The sequence below is a fragment of the Scheffersomyces coipomensis genome (genome assembly GCF_036884675.1).
Source record: "Scheffersomyces coipomensis strain NRRL Y-17651 chromosome Unknown DFJ63scaffold_5, whole genome shotgun sequence".
Classification (NCBI taxonomy): domain Eukaryota; kingdom Fungi; phylum Ascomycota; class Pichiomycetes; order Serinales; family Debaryomycetaceae; genus Scheffersomyces; species Scheffersomyces coipomensis.
The window spans coordinates 187,111-207,443 of record NW_027042896.1 but is presented as its reverse complement, the minus strand read 5'-3'; the positions used below and the strand labels follow the sequence as shown (position 1 = coordinate 207,443).

General features: G+C 32.6%; 10 protein-coding genes across 10 annotated transcripts; 7 read left to right on the top strand and 3 right to left on the bottom strand. All coding sequences in view use genetic code 12, as the record gives it.

The window, feature by feature from the left end:
* Positions 1–42: 42 nt before the first annotated feature.
* DFJ63DRAFT_314088 (uncharacterized protein) lies at positions 43–2,541 on the top strand (the record flags this gene model as incomplete). The annotated part of the gene is made up of 1 exon (XM_064906288.1): positions 43–2,541. One exon carries the CDS (start codon positions 43–45, stop codon positions 2,539–2,541), a length of 2,499 nt encoding a protein of 832 aa, XP_064760809.1.
* Positions 2,542–2,710: 169 nt separating this feature from the next.
* On the top strand, positions 2,711–3,409 carry DFJ63DRAFT_314087 (uncharacterized protein; the record flags this gene model as incomplete). Its single annotated transcript, XM_064906287.1, has 1 exon — positions 2,711–3,409. The coding sequence occupies one exon, from the start codon at positions 2,711–2,713 to the stop codon at positions 3,407–3,409; it is 699 nt and encodes a 232-aa protein (XP_064760808.1).
* A 212-nt stretch (positions 3,410–3,621) lies between these two features.
* On the top strand, positions 3,622–5,898 carry NUP85 (Nup85p; the record flags this gene model as incomplete). Its single annotated transcript, XM_064905140.1, has 1 exon — positions 3,622–5,898. The coding sequence occupies one exon, from the start codon at positions 3,622–3,624 to the stop codon at positions 5,896–5,898; it is 2,277 nt and encodes a 758-aa protein (XP_064760807.1).
* Positions 5,899–7,098, bottom strand: CUP5 (H(+)-transporting V0 sector ATPase subunit c). Its single transcript, XM_064907096.1, has 2 exons — positions 7,028–7,098; positions 5,899–6,724 (listed from the first exon to the last, which is right to left on the bottom strand). Exons 1-2 carry the CDS (start codon positions 7,039–7,041, stop codon positions 6,256–6,258), a joined length of 483 nt encoding a protein of 160 aa, XP_064760806.1. The 5' UTR covers positions 7,042–7,098; the 3' UTR covers positions 5,899–6,255.
* Positions 7,099–7,474: 376 nt separating this feature from the next.
* Positions 7,475–7,855, top strand: DFJ63DRAFT_314084 (RNA binding protein; the record flags this gene model as incomplete). Its single annotated transcript, XM_064906286.1, has 1 exon — positions 7,475–7,855. One exon carries the CDS (start codon positions 7,475–7,477, stop codon positions 7,853–7,855), a length of 381 nt encoding a protein of 126 aa, XP_064760805.1.
* A 430-nt stretch (positions 7,856–8,285) lies between these two features.
* DFJ63DRAFT_314083 (uncharacterized protein) lies at positions 8,286–11,762 on the top strand (the record flags this gene model as incomplete). The annotated part of the gene is made up of 1 exon (XM_064906285.1): positions 8,286–11,762. One exon carries the CDS (start codon positions 8,286–8,288, stop codon positions 11,760–11,762), a length of 3,477 nt encoding a protein of 1,158 aa, XP_064760804.1.
* Positions 11,763–11,776: 14 nt separating this feature from the next.
* On the bottom strand, positions 11,777–14,208 carry DFJ63DRAFT_319716 (uncharacterized protein). The gene has a single exon (XM_064907095.1). It carries the CDS (start codon positions 14,094–14,096, stop codon positions 11,796–11,798), a length of 2,301 nt encoding a protein of 766 aa, XP_064760803.1. The 5' UTR covers positions 14,097–14,208; the 3' UTR covers positions 11,777–11,795.
* Positions 14,209–14,299: 91 nt separating this feature from the next.
* ATF1 (Atf1p) lies at positions 14,300–16,160 on the bottom strand. Its single transcript, XM_064903802.1, has one exon. The coding sequence runs from the start codon at positions 15,850–15,852 to the stop codon at positions 14,416–14,418; it is 1,437 nt and encodes a 478-aa protein (XP_064760802.1). The 5' UTR covers positions 15,853–16,160; the 3' UTR covers positions 14,300–14,415.
* A 225-nt stretch (positions 16,161–16,385) lies between these two features.
* DFJ63DRAFT_336248 (uncharacterized protein) lies at positions 16,386–18,918 on the top strand (the record flags this gene model as incomplete). The annotated part of the gene is made up of 4 exons (XM_064908349.1): positions 16,386–16,407; positions 16,696–17,462; positions 18,008–18,128; positions 18,662–18,918. 4 exons carry the CDS (start codon positions 16,386–16,388, stop codon positions 18,916–18,918), a joined length of 1,167 nt encoding a protein of 388 aa, XP_064760801.1.
* A 440-nt stretch (positions 18,919–19,358) lies between these two features.
* On the top strand, positions 19,359–20,332 carry DFJ63DRAFT_182396 (uncharacterized protein). The gene has a single exon (XM_064903804.1). It carries the CDS (start codon positions 19,798–19,800, stop codon positions 20,251–20,253), a length of 456 nt encoding a protein of 151 aa, XP_064760800.1. The 5' UTR covers positions 19,359–19,797; the 3' UTR covers positions 20,254–20,332.
* Position 20,333: the final 1 nt, after the last annotated feature.

Genomic DNA, 20,333 nt, shown 5'->3' with positions numbered 1-20,333 from the left:
AGCATAAATTCCTATTTAGACTGCTGAAAGTGCCTTTATTTCATGGAACAGCTGGGACTTAACACTACTGTGGGACATAGAGTCATTCCTGCTGTATTTGATAATCTCAAATTGCTGTGGAAAATAGTAACGGAAATACAGAAGCCAAATACCACAAGACAATCTCTCTTTTGCAATTTTTCAGGATCAGACACACCTGTATTGATTCTTTCAAAGGTTAATAGATTGGAATTTCATGACATAGATCTTGTTGGATCACTGGTAAAACAGCTTGTTAGTTTTCCATTAGAAAACCCAATAATTGCCATCAATAAAATCCACTTAAAAGGTTTGAGTAATGTTTTACTTGCGTTGGACAACTCATGGAATCTTTCTATTATATATAAGCAAAAAGATAATATATGCACTCGTGTGGTTAGTCAACTTAGTTCAGAAGGACAACAGTTTTCGATAGATTCAAATCCAATAATAGTGACTGACAAATCATCTGAAACGAGATATTTTGTGTTGCATAACTTTCAAGGTGTGCTACTGTTATTCATTATAAACGAAGACTATGATATTTCCCCTCCAAAAAAGAAGAGAAGTAGATCTGCAGATGTTAAATTAGCTTCAGTCTATTCAATATCGATAGGCGCAATAGTTGTACTAAAGATGGAGATGTTAGAAAATGATATTTTAGCAGTTTTATATCGAGACTTCAATTTTACATATTCTTTAAGATATTATCAGATTGACATCGTAAAGGAGACTATTACATTGATTAAAAATCTTGATGCCTTCCAAGTTCCTCCAAGTTATATCATACCAACTACACACGGTGGTGTGCTAGTTCTAAGTAGTGTTCTGTTGTTCTACTTTCCAGGGCCCAACAGTCGTTATTTGACATTGGCAGAAACCGCAGATGCCAGTGTAACTGTTTCGGCGAACGTTGTTACTAAAGATTTATTAACGGATAGACCTGGTGAGGATATGATAGGTCTATTCGTTGCATTCGATGCTATCGACGATAATCGATTTCTACTTACTACAAATGAAGGTATGACATATTTGCTATATTTTGATGCTACCACAAAGAATGATACCACGTATACAGTCATCAACCATTTTCAATTGATCACATTAGGTAGAACATCCTCACCTAACACTAATGGTCTTCATCACTTAACAGATTCGTACTTTTTCCAGACATCACTGTCACCTTCAGACATTTTGTTTCAAGTCAATCTTGAAAGACCTTTTATAAGTATTTTATACTCTTCTGAACCCAGAGGACCCATAATCGATATGAAATATATATCTTCTGATTCCAGAGAAGATAGAATAAGTAAGCTATTGACTTTGAGAGGAAACAGAAATCATTCGACAATAACGGATTCCCTACAGATTCCAGAAATTAAACTTGAGGTGGTATCAAAGACTCTCTGGGAAGAAGGAGGTATCTTTAAAATTACCCCAATATTGGGTACAAATGAATTTATTTGTAAGAGCTTAGATGGGAAAAATGGTGTTTTCAGATACCAAAATCAAATAAAGAAAGTAAAGACGAAAATAGCTTTCGAGGGTTTAGTACTCCAAGCTAGAAAATTTATTGACATTACATACGTAGTAACTTCCAACGGAATATATTTAGAGAATGGAAGAGTTTTAGAAGCTCATATACTATTTGCCCAAATTCTAGAAAATAAAAACATTATTTATGTTACTGTTGATAACGAAGTTGTTTTATATAATGATTCGGAAATTGTTTCCACGCAAAAGTTTGGAACCGAAATCACTAGGTTTTATGCATTGAAAGGCATCGAATTTGAAATAATCTATGCAATAGCTAAGTTAGGTAATAAACTTGAGTTATGGTCAGTTTCGGGACAGCACCATAGTGAATTAAATGAGACGACTTCAAATGAGTTCGTAACATCTATTGTGCTCGATAAACAAAATAATTCCGTGAAAGTACTTTACACAACGACTGATTCCTTAGTTCAATATTCAGTGGATATCAAGAACCACACGTTAGTTGGAGGAATGAAGGCTATATGTCACAATTTTCATAATTCTAAATTGGAAAAGAGTATTCTGAATGATATGTTTATTATACTGCAAGACATGATTTACAGATTAGTTCTAGATGCTACATTGAATCATTATGTGCCTTCTCGGCTAGGGAAAACGCTAAAATCACTGGGTATTATCCTGTTGGGCAATGAAAACTTTATTCTGTTAACTACTTCGGGAGATATATTGACTCTATATAAAGTTCGAGTTAATTCTGAAACTCAAAGAAAAGACCGTATCGATGCTAAGAAACGGAAGATTTTTACAAAGATGCTGTTATTTTCAAAACATTATATCGTTGTATTGGTGAAGCACGAGTCATTTGATGATTCTCCCATTAAGACTTCTATTGAGTTGTACGATTTAAAGCATTACAACAAACTTGATTCTTTTGTCTTCGATGAACAAGTAGTTGACATGACTGTGGAGGACGAGTATACCCATGAAGATCCAATGGATATAAAGGAAAGTGAGAGAGGGGGGTAACTGTATGCTAGCAGTTTCAAAAAATGGATATTTGTACGAGGTCAAAGTAGAGGCATCCAAGTTTAAAGTTACACCGAAAAAAATCCAATGTCTTAGTCAAGCCCCAACTCTAGAATTATATACCATAACTCAGAATGCTGAAGAGGGAAATATTCATTTGGCTGGGAATATGATCATCGTGCTTCAAAGAATAAATGATGACTTCATAGTTAGTAGAGGCCCGTTGATCTGTCCTTCATTTTCTATGCTTCATGTTCTGACCCACTTCAGTAATGTATTCGCAGATGCAGTACAAGGATGTTTTACTTATTCTGGCGATACTCATCAACTAAAGTTAGAGAAGATAGATCAACCTCTAGGGTTTGTACATAAGTTTGTTACTGCTTTGGGCACGGAAGGAGAACAAAGTATTGCTGGTGATGTGCTTGGAAACATTTCGTCTGACAAAATTTTCTTTTTTAATATTGGAGATCAAATTAATACTATCGATACAGCAAACTTTGGTGAGTGTATGGCGATAATAGGTACTTTACATGGAGGAATTTATTCACTTCACGAAGTTTCTGATAGACATAAACAGCGATTTGAGTTCTGTATTAATGAATTGTTAGATTCTCCCTATTCAAACGTCCCAGATAGGCGATGGAAATTAGGCAATGAACTAGGAAAAACCGAACGCACCATTCAAAAAGGTGTAATTGATCTTCAGATGATTAAGAACTTTTTGAAAAGTTATAATTCTGGAGCTCCAATATCAATGTCCAAATTCCGAAAGTGCATAAAGAATATAGACATCTTAACGCAAATATATAATGATTGCACTAACATGGGCGAATATTTTGATTTTGAATACGAAAGAGAAGCGTAGTAGTCAAAAGCTGCTGGGTTATAGTTTTGTATTTTTAAAGGTGTATAGAATATAGCAAATATTATAATGGAAATTTTGCAGTAATCATTTTTTTTAAATTTTTTTTAATTTTATTTTTCCAAGCGCAGTTCGTTGCTTTGTTTATATAATTTTCAAAATTACTGTTCTAAGTTTCTATAATCAATCTACCAACAACAACACCAAAACCAACAATGAGTCAAGATTCGTTTCAGGTACACAGGTTCGATGATATAGAGATGTTAGAGATACCAGAGTATGATTCCTCTTCATCAGAAACAGAAACTATCTCACAATCATCATCAACAACAACAGAACAACAGAGTAACATTGACAATCTCTTTGAATCATTTAAAAGCAATTTAGAGTTGGACGATTGGTTGAATACAAGTCAGAGTATCGATTTTAACTTCAACAATGATGAGTACAAGGCAAGCATTGGTTCTAATAATGCATTTTCCAAGTCGTATGTGAATTATGTCAACTCATTATATAAAATCATAGAAACAGTAACATCCAACAATTCAGAATTGGAACTTGAAGAAGAACCAATAGGTTTAATCCGTACAAGAGATAGATTTAATAGCCAATCCAAAGACGAGTTGATAAACGAATCATTCACCAGCATAATTGAAAATTTATACAACTTGTTGAATGATTCTTCAATAGAGTATACCAGCACAGAAACTGAAAGCAGATTAAATAGTACTTTACACATTCTTCTTTGTTTACAAGGAAATTTCTTTTATCTGGATATTAAAAATAGACCAGAATTACTTTGTAACTGGATCAATTCATTGAAAACAAAGCCAGATGATGATTTGGTGGATACCATCATGACCAATACTCCAATACCGTATAAACATCCACAATTCTGGAATACATTAATAATTCAATATATCACTGGTGGCCGTTTAAGAGAAGCCTCAGATGTGATCCATAATTCTAAATTTGAGGATCTTGAAGATAGATCTTTAGACTTGTTTAATACCATATCTGATTTCAAGCTTTTATTGGAGAACTATACTACATTTTCACTAAAAGGGCAATTTGCTGAATGGAAATTGAAAGCATGTGAATTCAGAGATTCAATCGTGAATGTAAGATCAAATATAACTGATAATGAAGAAAAGATTATATTATCACAAATTCATGATTTAGCTAATGTCATTACGGGACTTCCAAAGACAACTTCAAGTTACTGTGATTATTGGTACGAAGTTTATGTTTGCTTTTCCTTGTTTCAAGTGAGAGACAATGGTGATTTATTTAAAGACTACTATAAATTAGCTATCCAAGAGAAGCCTCCAGCGATTCATAACAGTAACGAATTTGAGGTATCTGAACTTGAAGATCAAACCTTTGTTAATATTTTGGAAGAGAGCTTTCTTAAAGTTTTACAAACTTTATATTTCCTTGAACCTGCTACAGCAGCATATGTTGCCAAACTTTTGGAATTAAAGCAATACTTTAATGGATATTATTCAGCTGCTTCTAAAATCTCAAATCTCCAATCATTACAAAATAAGAGAACCATTTCTGAATACTTTTTAACTTTACATGCTTATAAATGTCTTAATGTTGAAGGTTTGACTCCAGTCGGTATTGGTTTATTACTCAATGATAGTATCGCAAGTTCTCAAAGTGCTAATGTTGAACGTAGGAATATCATTGCTGATGTTCTTCCCAGATATAAATTCCAAACTAATGATGATTTAGAATGGGCTTTAACCATATGTGCTAAATTAAGTTTAACAAAAACAGCCAAGCAGTTGTACTATGCATCAGGAGTTAAGTCTCTCTCCGATGGTTATATATTCGAGGCACTTAACATGCTTGTCAATTGCTTTGATCCAACTTCACCAAGTCATGGAAAGGAAAATAATGGTATGAAACAAGTTCATCACATAGCTTGGGATATAATATTCCAAGATAGTTTGATTAATAATCGACCATTTGCAGATGATTTAATCAATAATATAGTGTCTCATAATGTTGAGAAGAGTTTTAATATTCATCCCGTTATAAGACAATGTCTTTCACCATATGCTGTATTAGCTGAATTTTTCAGAGGGTTAGAGAATAATATCGATAAACTGTTTTCTAAGTATTCAAAATTGAATCATTTACTTCGATTCAATTATTTGCCCAAGAAGTTTTATCCATTATTATTATGTCAATTCTTACCAGTATTATTTCAAAAGGATGTAAAATTCCAATTACCTGATTTAGTTGTCATTATTGAATTATTAGATAATTATGAGACTACTTCCACTGAAGAAGAAAGAAAAGAAGCTGAAAGTCTTTATGCTTACGCTATAAATCATAGAGAAGAAGATTCAAAGGATTATGATTGGAGAAAAGTATTAGACGAAGAACAAATTACCATTCCAAGTGATGTTAATCAAGTTTTTATTACTATTAGAGGAGCAATCGTGGCTAAGATAGCTCAAGTGTATATAACCAATTAGATTTAATGTAAGTTCATATATATATTGAAAATAAACATTGTAGAAGAATAATAAAAACTGGAAAATATAATGTAAAATAGAGATAAATAAATACAAAAAACAAGGATTTTTTGCTTTACTTGATTACTTCTATAAAATAGATTAAAAATAACAAAAGTCCACTTTAAAGTGCCTTTATTTTTTTGATTTTAATAAAAAGTTTAGGAATGAATTAAATATATAAAAAAAGGAAAAGATAACTTAGGATGATGTTAAACTTAAGTATAAAGCTAAGAATACTTAAGAAACCAAGGTTCTATGCAAGCAAAAATATGAAAACCTGGAGAATCACTCTAGAGAGGGAAAACATCAAAAAATCTAACAGATAACATCTTGAGTAGCTCTAGAGTTTAATAATAAGGCAACAATAAGACCATATAAACCTAAGACTTCGGCGAAAATTAAGATTAAAATCATACCAACGAATAATCTTGGTTGTTGAGCAGTACCTCTAACACCAGCATCACCAACAATACCAATGGCGAAACCAGCGGCCAAACCAGATAAACCGACAGATAAACCGGCACCTAATTGGATGAAACCAGTGTATAATGCTTGTTGTTGTTTCAAGCTATCGGAAACTAAGACAGAAACGACTAAACCATAAATGGCGATAATACCAGCCATAACGACTGGAACAACGTTTCTAACTATTAAATCTGGTCTAGTAACACAAGTGGCACAAATACCAACACCTGACTTAGCAGTACCGTAAGAGGCACCGAAACAAGTGAAAACGATTGCAGAAGCACAACCGATAGAACCAAAAAATGGAGCATAAACTGGACTATAAGAAACGTTGTGAGTTAGTATAAGATTAGAATGTTGAAGAACAACAAGAATGGGTTGGAACATAGATTCAATCAAGCATTGAGTGAATCAATGATGGATAATGAATCATTCCAATTACTTTGATGTGAGTCAATTACTTGATGATTGATGATTGTCATCATTATCAATGACTTCATCTCATTTATCGAGACATGGCTATGAAATTGATGACTTTAATCTCAAACACAATTGACATCGCCACTGTGCCCAACATTGACTATATTACAACCCTTTTGTCTCATAGTAATTGTATACATACCACAAATCTGACATTATAACTAATTAATTGAAGGAATGCTTTAACTGATTGTAGTTCAAAATAGGTTATCTCTTTAAATTAAACCCTCATTTCCTCTCCCAATCCAATTTTGAACAAAAACTTGTTGTTCACCTTAATTAAAGGGGCCTTACATACAGGAAAGTGAGATTATTAGTATATAATTTACTGACAGTCAGCGTAATTTAAGACACTAACTAAAGTTTTTTTTCTCTCTCTCTCTCTCTACCAGCGATGAGGGAAGACTGAAAAAAAAAATCATAAAGATCACTGTAACTAATTATACCAGATAGTTTCTTTCCTTCTGTGATTAAAACCTATTAGAATTTGTCCGCTTACTGGTGAGCTTTATTGCAAGGAACCGACTTATTACTTACTTACAATTGTTGTTAAACAAAAACCAAACCACTATCCCTACTACTAGAAAAAATGTCTGCTCCAAATCCAAAAGCTTTCCCATTAGCTGATTCAAACTTATCTCAACAAATCTTAGATGTTGTTCAACAAGCTCAAAACTTGAGACAATTAAAGAAAGGTGCTAATGAAGCCACCAAGACTTTAAACAGAGGTATTTCTGAATTCATCATTATGGCCGCTGATACCGAACCTATTGAAATCTTATTACATTTACCATTATTATGTGAAGATAAAAACGTTCCATACGTTTTCGTTCCTTCCAAGGCTGCTTTAGGTAGAGCTTGTGGTGTTTCTCGTCCAGTTATTGCTGCTTCAGTCACCTCTAATGATGCTTCTTCTATCAAAAACCAAATTTATGGTATTAAAGATAAGATTGAAACTTTATTAATCTAGATGTATTTTTGATTCAAAATAAATTGGAAAAAATGAATCGTCTTTACTTCATTCATTGAAGTGATAACAGGAAATAGAAAATTAGTTTAAGTTTGTACAATAATAGACATAGTCTAAGTTTAATATTATTAAGTTTTGTAGAATTATTTGTAGAATTAATTGTAGAAATCTTGGTCAAGCAACATGATTTTAAAATGTTTAGTACTCGTTGAAGTAAAAGCATTGGTTGAAGTATACGCTTACTCATTCCATCATGCCTACATTGATCCCATGTCATCGTCAATTATTCACTTGTAGTACTTTCCAAATTATTTGGTCGCAAAATTATAACCCATCTCAACTCGGTAATTTTTTTTTTCAGTACATCGTACTATCAAAAGTTAAATAACCTAGATATATTACATTATCAACAGGATTAACCACAGTGGTCATGCCTGAACTTAACTCAGCAGAGTCTGTGACAAAGTTTCTAAGATCGAAGAATGGCTCGTATAAAGAAATCATAGAAACAGCTAACAAGTTACTAGATTCAGAGTTTGATATCTATTTACCAAACAAAGATATATTCATACTTGAATTATTATGTGATAGACTTAATGATTTTAATACACCAGCATTCAAACAATGGAAGTATAACAAAGAGTCATGGCATTTATTAATAAAGATCTGGAATGATCTTGGTGAAAAGGAACTGGATAGATCCATCAGAAATAGAATCATTCATCGTTTAAGACTTATAGAGATCATAATAGCGACTCTTGATACTGATATTGATGATACTTTCATCGATACCATCATTGATTTCATAAACATCGTGAAGCGAGATTATTATATTGATGCTGAAGAATCACTTCTCATTGATTTCTTATCCAAGTATACTATAAGATTATCAAAATTACCAACCTATAAACAATCTCAAGCCTTAGCATGGACTCAATCCGTTAAAGATGTTATAAATTCTCCAAAATCATCATTGAATTACGCTCCAACTAGAAAATCATACACTAAGTTTATCCATGACGCTATACCGTCCATATTAAACTTCCTTGTTGTATGTGAGTTTTCTGAAATTAAAGATGTCTATGAAGATATTGTCAGGAAATCAATATTCAACAGTACTTTTAAGACAGATTTGGTTAAACAAATAAAACCAATATTATCTACTTTATCAAAGGAATCAGTTATTGTATTATTCAAACTCCTGGTAGAAAATACATCAAATAAGGATTTTCAATTATGTGAAGACTTATTTACAGCTATAGTTGAAGTTCCACATTTCATCAAATTAACAGTAGAGTTCTTATCCATAATCGAATTCTACAATAAAACTGTTTCAACCAACTTTGTTAAATCATTATACACCGAAGAGATAAACTCAACCTCAGTCATCAACTGGAAATTAATTGTTTATTTACTTAGACTTGATATTGAGCTTGCTTTAGAGAATGCCAACTATATTTCTCAACAAACGAAAGTGATGAAAGATTTAGAAGTTGTCAATGAAATCGGGAAATGTTTACTCGATGCTCATGTCAAAAGTAGAGATTTAATCAAGTTTATCATGGAGATATGGCCGGAAATGATACGATCAAATCGTTTCTACGAATCCAACCAGTTCGTATCAGAAGTATCGAAAACTATAGATGATTTATCTGCTCTGCATTTGATCAACCTTGTTACTTCATTATACAAAATCGAAGATAGAAACTCATTACAACCATTATTAACTTCCGTGATAAAGGGGGTCTTATCTGGATCAGTTGCCAAACAAGGACAATTGAAAGATACTTTGTTATCACATGCTGAAATCATAAATACAGATCTTGCAATTTATTGGCAGTTACGTTACTACTTATTATGTATTTATGGTAACGACTTTATCACAGATTTGAAAAAGTTTAAGAAGAAGGACAGTAAATACTACTTTGATTTTATTTTCAGACTGATTGAAGTATCAGGAAACATGGACATCATCAAAGGTGAAGAAAAGCAAGTCTTGAAAGCTATTAAAAGCGATAAAGAGCTGATATTATTATGCATCAAAAGATGGTTGATAATCATAGAAACATGTTTCAATGAAACTCAATTGCATGCTTTCCTTGACATTGTGTTTAAGGCTTTAGAACCTTCAGAAATCATAAGTTGTTTCGAACAATACGGAGATTTTATTTTTGAAAGAACAACCTTTGTCTCAGCATTGATAAAATATTTAAACAGTGAAGTGAAAACTAGTCCAAAAATTTCCAAGATCGTTCAATATGTTCCATTACAGGCCATTGATCGTCGTCAAAGAGTTTCCTTAATAGATAATGTCTTCGACATTATTGTATCAACCAAGGCCAATACCAGTGTTACTGAATATTTTACCACCCTTGAGTATCTCTTGTCACAACCAAGTTTTGGATCTCAAATAGAAAAGGAACATGAAAGAATATTTGAAATCCTTTCTGTCAAAGGAGCTGACAAAAATCAATCGGTTGTCAATATCATTAAGAACATTTGGATACATCATTTAACTCAATTGTCCCACGATGATAGTAAAACTTATGTCACTGGCATGTTAAAGAAGTTGAATACCTACTTTTCATCCAAGAAAGTAGCTTCAAATATTAATATCCCACAATACGAAGTGGCGTACTTAATCTTGTCAAACTCTCAAGGGAAGAGAATTGATGACGAGACTATACATTCAGTCCAAACTTTAAAATTGAACGTATTAAAATCTTCGGGTTCTAGAATAACGTCAATAATTAGCGGAAAGAATTTAGACCTTGATAATATTAACTGGTTGTTAAAATCATTTTTGTTGGTCAATGCCAACGATCAGGTCGATTATTTAAGTTTGATAAAGAAGACCGGTGACAGCATAAAGAATACTGACACTTCAGCTGTCGCTAATGATATTAGAAGAGTATGCTTTACTTTAATTGCTAAGAATTTAGAGGTCAAAGGAGTTGAGGATGTGTTCTATGTTTTGGCCTTATTTCTTTCATTGAGAAGTCACTTTGATTTAGATTTGACTAATGAAATTAGTGACTATGTTAAAGAAATTTCACAACAAGATGGTGATATTTTAACCACAGTATTTTCATACGTCTTAATTAGTACTGCAGAAGCTGACAGTACCTATATTGGTGCCTGTGTTACCTTATTAGGTGCCTTGATTAAGAGTTTGAATAAGGATATTACTGATCATCATCGTTTATTTATTACCGCAATAAGCACCATCATTTCCAAAGCTGAAATTATATCATTACAATCTTCATTGGACTTCTTAAGCATCGTTAGAGAAGCTCTTGGTGACAAGGTTTGGTTATTTAGTCAAAGTGCTTTAGAAATAACTGTAACCTTTATTGACAAATGCTGTTTACTTTCAAGCATCAGTTCTTCAGATCTTTCTGTTGATTTGTACATATTGGCAACTCAAGCATTTTCACATATTTTACTTTATCATAGATACAAATTGACTTCCCGTCATCATATTATAATCTCATCTTGTTCATACTTTTTAGAATCATTATCTAACAAAAGAAAAGAATCCCCAATATCTAGTAGCAAGCTTGCTGCACGTTCATATGCAAGATTATTAGAAAATTTATGTGAGCCATCAAAGACTTCACTTAGCATTAAAGATAAGACCAATTTGACATCTTCTTCTGTATTAGCCAAGAGAGTGCTTAGGAAACACTTACCTATATTAGTAGTCAATTATATCTTCTTCAATTTGAAATATAATTTTGAGAGTTCAATTAATGACGAAATAATGCCAGGTATATATAGTGCTTTCGATGTACTTTCACAAGAAGAAATCAGATTAATTAGTTCATCTTTAGATATCCCAGGAAAAACATTCTTGAGATCCTTATATTCCAATTACAAAGATCATGGTAAATGGAAAGACATTTAATTATAATACATTTATTGGTTGTGAATATATAAATTATACATATCTATTTTCATCATTATGTAGTAACCTCCCGATATTTCTTCTAAAACCATGTGATAATTGGTTCATTATTTGCCAAACTTTTTCATTAAACGCTTCATCATAAGCTTTGGTAGTATTATCATTATGTATAGAATGGATTGTATGTTCATATCTTAAAATATCTTTTCTAGTAATTATACCTGCTAAGGTACCCTCATTTTCAACTAAAATATATCTTGGACCTAACTTCACAAAGACTTCGAGCACATACTCTAAAGATGCGTTGACATTGACTGTTAATGGCGATTTGTTCAAGATCAGAGTGAAGTCAATGCTGTCCGTAGGAATTGACCCGTTTTCATTAGTAAATATGCAAATGGATGACGAATCTGAGTTTGGTAAAGTTGAAAGAGAATATTCAATATCTGATTTTGATACGAATCCAACAATTTTTGGAGACGATGGTGATTGAATAACTGGATAACCTCTATAATTCGCATTGTCCAATGTTGCACGTAACTGAGCTAGGGTAATTGATGAATTTGAATCACTTGGGAAAGCGACAGTTGCTGTACACATCGCACTTTCAACATTTGTGCCAAACGAAAATTCCTCTTTAGCGTCTATTAATGGTAAACCGTTGAATTTAATCATCTGATCGGCTATACCCCCTTTGCCCCACTTGTCATTTATACTCTTTGTAATGGCTACTACTATCATAGTCGGCACAATATATCTTAAAGCTCCTGTTAATTCAAACATGATAATAACAACAGTTACAGTTAAATCCGTGATACCACACAATCCAGCAGCTGCTCCCAAGAACGCGTATGTTCCAGGAATGATACATTTGGTACCTTCAGTACAAGTCATAAATAATGATGAATCAGAATGCAGTTGATAATACGAATCTATTATTAATCCAAGAGCTCTACCAAAAGTAGCACCTGCTGCCATAGATGGAACAAAAATACCTGCTGGAACTTTACAACCATAAGTTATAATAGTTAATCCCATTCTAGCAATCGTTGCAAATAAAAGTGACGCGATAATAGGAACTTTGGGTACATTTGCATCACACAATGGATGATTGAATTTACTATCACATTCATGGAAAAGGATTTCCATTGATTCTGTCATATCCAATCTTAAGAATTCATTGAAATAACTGAAACTAGCAGTTAATAAAGCAAGGAAAAACACTTCACGGATAGCAAAATTAGATAAATACTTTTTTCTAAAGGCTACCACTCTGATGTTTAATTTGGATACAACAATACCATAGACACCACCAAAGATACCAATAATACAATAGAATGGAATTTCAAAATAATGCCAATCTGTATCATAAGTAACTTCGAATATAACCAATTGACCAGTATGGAATGGATTCATCGCCGCCAAGGTAGCCACCGCTACTAAGGAGCAAAAATATGATTTCCAAATAGTTGATAAATGAAAAGCAGATGAAATCTCTTCAATTGAAAATAAAACACCACCCATTGGAGAACCGAACGCAACAGCAACACCTGCTGCAGATGTAGCAGTTAAAAATTCTCTTGCTCTCGATGCACTTCTTCTATATTGAGCCACTAACTTGGCAATTGAATTACCTACACAAACAGCATAATGAACACTTGGTCCTTCCTTTCCAACACTTAAGCCAGAACCAATTGCCAACGGAAGACAAACACTCTTAATTAATAATGTCCACCAACCTAAAAAGCCTTCCATTGCAAATCCAGACACAATACTTTTGATTTCAGATATTCCTGACCCAGCTGCAGCTGGGGCAAAGAATTTCACCAATATGGCAGCAGTAAATGAAAAAAGTAATGAAATAATCACGTAAATTATATAATTAAAGATCGAATAATTTGTCCAATTAACCCAAGCAGAACATGTTTCTTCATCTTGATCCCAACAGCAGAATGCTTTATTGAGGTAGAAATTACCTGAGCACCTTCCCATTCTTAGACTGGCTAACCAACCTGTTATGATATTTAATGAACCAGCTATTAATCCAATAACTATACCCATTACAGCGAGCAATAGCCAGTTCAGGGTTGATGAAATTATTCTCTCTCGGATCGAAGATGATTTGCTATTTACATTTTTAATCTTCAATAATCTTCTTCTATGTTCATCTAATTCATCTTCAACCCAATCTATGGTTCTAAAATCATCAAATCGTTTCACTTCACTTATATTTTCTTGATTTATCCATGATCCGTCTTTTTTACTTCTTATTTCTTGTTGATGAGACTCAATGAATGGAACTGTATTTGATTCATCCTCATTGATGTCATTCATTCTTGTTAGACTGGTGATATACAAGTTACTAGATATTAGAGTTATGTGCTGTAACACTTAGCCCTGATGTTTCTGATAAAAATTGGCAAATACTGTATATAAAATTGCATCACGTGGAAAGTTCCAAAAAAAAATTTAACTAGGCTGCAATCATTCATTTTACATGGTTTTAATAAGGAGTTATGTATTAAGTATTAAGAACAATTTATGATTAAGTATTAAGTATTAAGTATTAAGTATTAAGTATTGGGCAAGTAAGTTGCAATATTAGTATGATATATGGTTATATATAAAAAAAGTCTAAGTCTAAGTATTCTTCTTACAAATTAAGAAGATTTTCTCTAAAATTTTCAACAAAGGAATCAAAGTTTGGATATTCCAGGTCATCAAAGGTATGATCATGATAACCGAAGACGATATTCAATCCACCTAAAGGTGTTGAGATGATATTAAATACGAAATCAGAAGATGGTGGTGACATGTCTTGAGAAAAGACCAAATTATTTACAGTCCACTTTGAGTCATAAACGGGGAAATTGACATATCCTAAATTCGATATTTTGGAAGTGTCAGCTTTTGTTGCCATTTGTTTTTCAAAAACTTCCAAGTTATCACCAGTCTTATCATATACGTCTCTAAAATCTTTGTATATATTAAAAATCCCACGGTTTTGAGAATCTCTGATAAGATTTTTATGGATCTCTTGAACCTTGTCCCATGAAAATTCAAATAAAGGAGGATAATTTTCACGAAGACCAAAATGAGCATAGCCACCAAGTAATTTATAGTCCTTTTCAGCATAAGCATCTTGAAAATAGTCTGGTACTAGTTCTGGTTTGACGTGTCTTCTCGTAGTTATAGCCATTCTATGGGTAGTATAATGCTTATCACCCAAGATAGGTTGTAAAGTAAAAATTTGAACAACTTGAATAAAAGGGGTAATAGTTACTCCATGAGATTTACATTTAGCTAATATTTGTTTCGTCTCAGTTGGACTAAAGTGAACCAATTTACAAGCTATGGTTTGATCCTTTGTGGGAGGGAATCTACCTGGCCATCTTGTTTCATAACCTTCAGGTAAGACTTTATCATGATATAATGGATCACCATTGGAATAATCAAATGAAGGATCTTCCATAAAGAGATCACAAGGAGGTGGCAAGGAATGGGTGAATAAATCTTTATCTTCATCATAATTGAATAATTGAGTGTTTAAATCCACTTTATCAGGGGTTTCACCATATAATGATTCATATTCCAATAAATTTTCTTTATTTGATACATAAGCTAAATTTTTCAAGTAGATTTCATGAAAATAAGGTCCTACCAACCCATCAGTAATTGTATGTTCAAAAGCAGCTGATAGATGTTCACCTAAAAGGATCAATCTAAATAATGGTTCCTCCAGGTAAAGTTGGAAATTAATAGTGTTCACATATTTCATAAACTTTTCATTAATAGTATTATTCTCAATATAACCCAGCTTGGATTCAAGTTGTAAGATATCTCCCAAACTTGCTTGCTTAATAGGACGAAAAATGGAATCATTGTTTTCTTTTTGAATGTTGCAAATAAGAAGGGGATAATCAAGGAGAGTTTTCCTTAATGCCATGTATACCCAGTCAAGATGTGAAGCTAAATCTTCACTATAAGTTCCTGTAACTTGGAAATTACTATAGAATCGATTTGCAGTTCTACTTCTAACAAAATGTTCAGAAAGACTCAATGGTCTTGATAATACTATATTCTTAGTCATTGGTGATTGTGATAAACTAACTATAATTCATAAGAAAACCCATAAATGAAGGGCCATCAAAGGCTCTTTTATATATCCACCACAGATAAAGAGATCTGTTTACCCATTATTTGAAATATGGTACAAAATCAAAAATACTCTTGAGAGAAAAAAAGAGTCAAATACGAAATAGGGGCAAAGGGCAACCATGACTCACTAACTCAGAGTCAGATGTATCATTATGTTTAGTAATATGGTATACTTTAAGAAGAAGTAGTCATTCTAATGACTCGTCATTATGATATGGAATAAGTATGTTAACGTTAAATTTGAACATTTTACTATAATCGGATATATGTCTTATCTATTTGTTTTTATGCAGGAATTTATAATCAAATTTGCATTATAAGTATTATCCTAGCCAATCGAATAGTTAATTTAATAAAAGAGAGTGATACTGAAGAACAAATGTATATCTGAAGGTGTAGACTCCTTACCAACAATATATATAATCAATATGAAGCTGGTTTGATAATTGTAACCACGGATGTAAGATGTCATTAGCTCAACAAATCTGTAAAATACAATTTTAGAATTTCTAAATTTAGAGGTTTTGCAGATACCAAAATGTATTTATATGATGGTCCTCTCCTTCAACATTAAATTCAAAAGATACACTTTCTCTTCACATTTTAAAGATATCACTCCAATTGGCTCATTTCAATACCGCTTACAATTTATCATATCTCAATTAAATACGATGGAACCAATTACTGTGCTTCGTAAGTATATTCTTCAAAATTTAATAGGACCATTGATTATATACTAACATATAAAAACATTCAGTTGCTGCAAAATGCACAGCTGCTATCTTTTTCTTTGGTATTACTGCTGTAGCTTGCTTTCATCCTAATTCTATCTTGGATAAATTTATTATTATCTTAAACACAGGAGAACATCTCTTAAAGAATGCTGCGCAACGTTGTGAGAAATTGAAAAGGAAACCAAGAGAGTCAAACACGCCATTTGAAGTAAACTCTGAATCCAATAAAGATACCAGTTCAAATAGAGAAACTCTGTCAAATGATTCTGAAGTTCAAAAGGAAAGTAAAGTACCTTTGTCTAGTCCTTCTCCTTGTGGTTCTTCATGGATTTTGGTTGCAAACAATGTTCAACATCCAAATGATTCTATTGGTCCCTCAACAGTTCACGATGAAGAGTTAACTTCAGATCCAGAGACAGTTCAAACGGAAAGTGTATTATCATCATCTAGCCTGTGGGAGTCTGGCATAAATGATCAGTCTGACATAAAGGGCCAAGAAGACTTATTGTCAGACTCAGTCGAATCAGATACATCCATTAAATCGAACGAGACTAATGTTACCCAAGAAACCCATTCGCTGAATATTCCCACACAACCACCACATGGGGCTATTTCAAATGATTCTGAGCTACTTCAACAAGAATTAGGGTCACGTACTCTGTATGACACCGATGATGAAAGTAAAACCTACCCCTCACGAGATCATATTAGAATCAAAATCATTCCAGATGATGATAAACTCTTAAAATCTCAAGAATCAATTTCAGGCACTTCTTTTGTATTAATTAATGAGGTTAATTCTTCGGAAGTCGATAATTAGTCACAACCTGCTCATAATAGTAACAGAAAGCTTGCTTTCTTTAATCATTGGAATTGATTAAAATCATCCGTACTTAAGTTCTGTATATGTCTATGTAACACCTAATATGTAAAGTTTATTTTTATTATGAACAGACTTGTTATCTTGTTTGGATCCTGGAACAGTAAATATTAAAACTGATAGTTAAAGGGTAATAAAACTAAATACTAGTTAAGTTTGTAATTTTTGTATATCAATAATGTGTTTTATTTTCTCAATTCTAAATTTGGAAGCCGCTTAAAAAATACTCAATATATAAATACCTTTATATTTCGAAAAAAAATCGAACAATTAATTATCTTTTTTTCACTAATTTAACATAGATCAATTTATCATGGACCCAATAACAATAACTTGTAAGTTTGATTTTTATATTAAGATAATCTGATGGGAAGTGTTATACTAACGATTGATACATTATAGATTCAATTATAGATGGATGTATGGTTTTAGGATGTCTTGTTGCAATTGTTGACAATAATCCAACATTCAAGGGCACACTTAAGGCATATGGTCAATATGCTGCAAAAGTGTTAGGTTTAAATCAAAGCAATAATGCAGGTGATTCACAGACGGATGAAGGAAATGTTGAAGAAGTTAGAGAACCACCGATGGGTATTGTTCCAGATAGGCAAATAGAAGTCTTACATCACGTGGGAGAACTCCACATTCATCATCATCATCATCATCATCATTACCACATTCAAAATAATCATTATCATAATTATTATGTTCAACAACCACTGATGATTTGGGATTACCTTGTTGGAATAGCAAGGGAACTATATAACTATTATTTTCCTGAATAAGAGAATTCACACAGTGTTATACTGTTTACAAATCTCTAAATACATTTGCTATTTACTCTAAACATTTAATAAAACACATTTTCTAAATTTAGCGACTCCCTTTTTTTTTGCTGTATAAAAGAGCCACCTAAATCGCTCTTTCGCAAAGTATTATTCTGAATCATTTACATCAATCGATTATTAGAATCAGTATGGTATTTTTCAGTAAGTTGAACTATTTATGTTTATAATATAAATGAATCCGTATTAACCCATTTTAAAATGTAGTTCCACTTTATATCATCGTGGTTGGTGGGTTGGTAGGCTCAACTGTAGCTGTAATAGCCCACCCACAACAAGCACATAGAGCAGGTATTATTGTTTTTCAAAGTGGAGAAAGGGTATTTGAAGCAGGTCAAAGAATACTTGAGGCCGCCGAAGTGGTCCTTGCTACAGGTGAGAGGGTTTGTCAAAGGGGTAGCCAATTTTGCAGAGATAGATTAGGAATTATCGAAGTCTATATGCCAAATATTCCAAATCAAAATCTGTTTGATTTAGGAGATCAAACTTATGAAATTGAAGTAGATCCACCAGCTTACACTGAGAGTAAATTGTGATGGTCTTTTTTATAGTTGTTTGATTTAGCATAGTTTGAATGAAGGGAGCCACTAAACAGATTAAAGCAAACTTTACAAATGTAATATTTTAATCGTAATATTCATCCCCGTGAGCTTCTTAGTTATTAATTACTCATTTACACTTATTCAGCATAAGCTACATCGCGCTAAATTTAGACCGAGTAATGAATATACCGTAAAGCCACTCTAGTAATATAAATAAAGCTATATTCCTTTATAAACGACAACAGACATTATTGAAGTGAATAAGAATATAAGAAAAGGTTTATCTAATAACATGGTTTTCTTCAATAAAAGGTCCGTCCCAACCCATAGGATGAGTGACGAAAAGTCTGACTACGAAGAAGATGATTGTGATACTGATTCTGCGGCTGATGATGGCATAGATAGTCGAGTATTGTTCTATTGTTTGATATTAATAGGCTTTGTGATCATGGTTGGAAAGAAGAAAAGATTTAATTAATGATTACATTTTATTATTAAGATATGGTAGATTAAATCTTACTGTGTGCTTAGTCGGTCAAAACTTTAAATAAGGTTGATTCAACAACAGCAAGGCTAAGTAAATCAAATATGAATAGATAAGAATCAACTATAACCAATAGTCTCCTTTAATTTCAATTTTAATTTGCCACCATTATCATCTCCTATTTAATTCTTTCCCTTTATATCGTTTATTATGTGCAAGATCAAACATAGTTTTTTCTGCTCCCCTTTTCTAAAACAGGTTTGCCTTTCTATAAATAAAGTGTAATGGAATTTTAACCATTTAAATATAACACGATTCTTCTTTGATATTATTTAAACCATATTTTCATTATGTTACCTTTTGCAAGTAAGTTTTCTTAAAAGTACATCATGACTAAAGACGAATCACATACTAACAAACAAACCAATTCAGTTCCACTTTCCTTTAAAATTGCTCTTGCAACAGGTGCAGTTGCAGGTGCGGCTATTACTGTTATAACGCATAAAGAAGAAGTCCTTATGGCCGCAGAGAATATATTCCAAGTTGGTGAAAGGTTATTACAACAAGGTGCTCAATTCTGTAGAGTTAAATTGGAAGAAATCAAGCAAGCCAATAGTCATTTTGCTGATAGTTATGAGGATCATGAGTTTTCTACCCGCACAAGAGATGATGATGATGATGATCAAGTAGTTGAAGAAGAACAAACCTATGGTAGATCAACTGGAGTATCCCATTTAGGTAGTCAGTCTGATTATGATGAGTTAACCACTCCATCTGCTTCTTCAGATGAAGAAGATTATGATAATTGGAGTAGGGATGATAGTATAGTTCAAAGTCTTGATTAGGGTTTACAATCATCTTTGTGGAATATTACTATTTATGGGGACAAAAGCAAGTCATGGATAATTAGAGAAAAGGTTTTGAT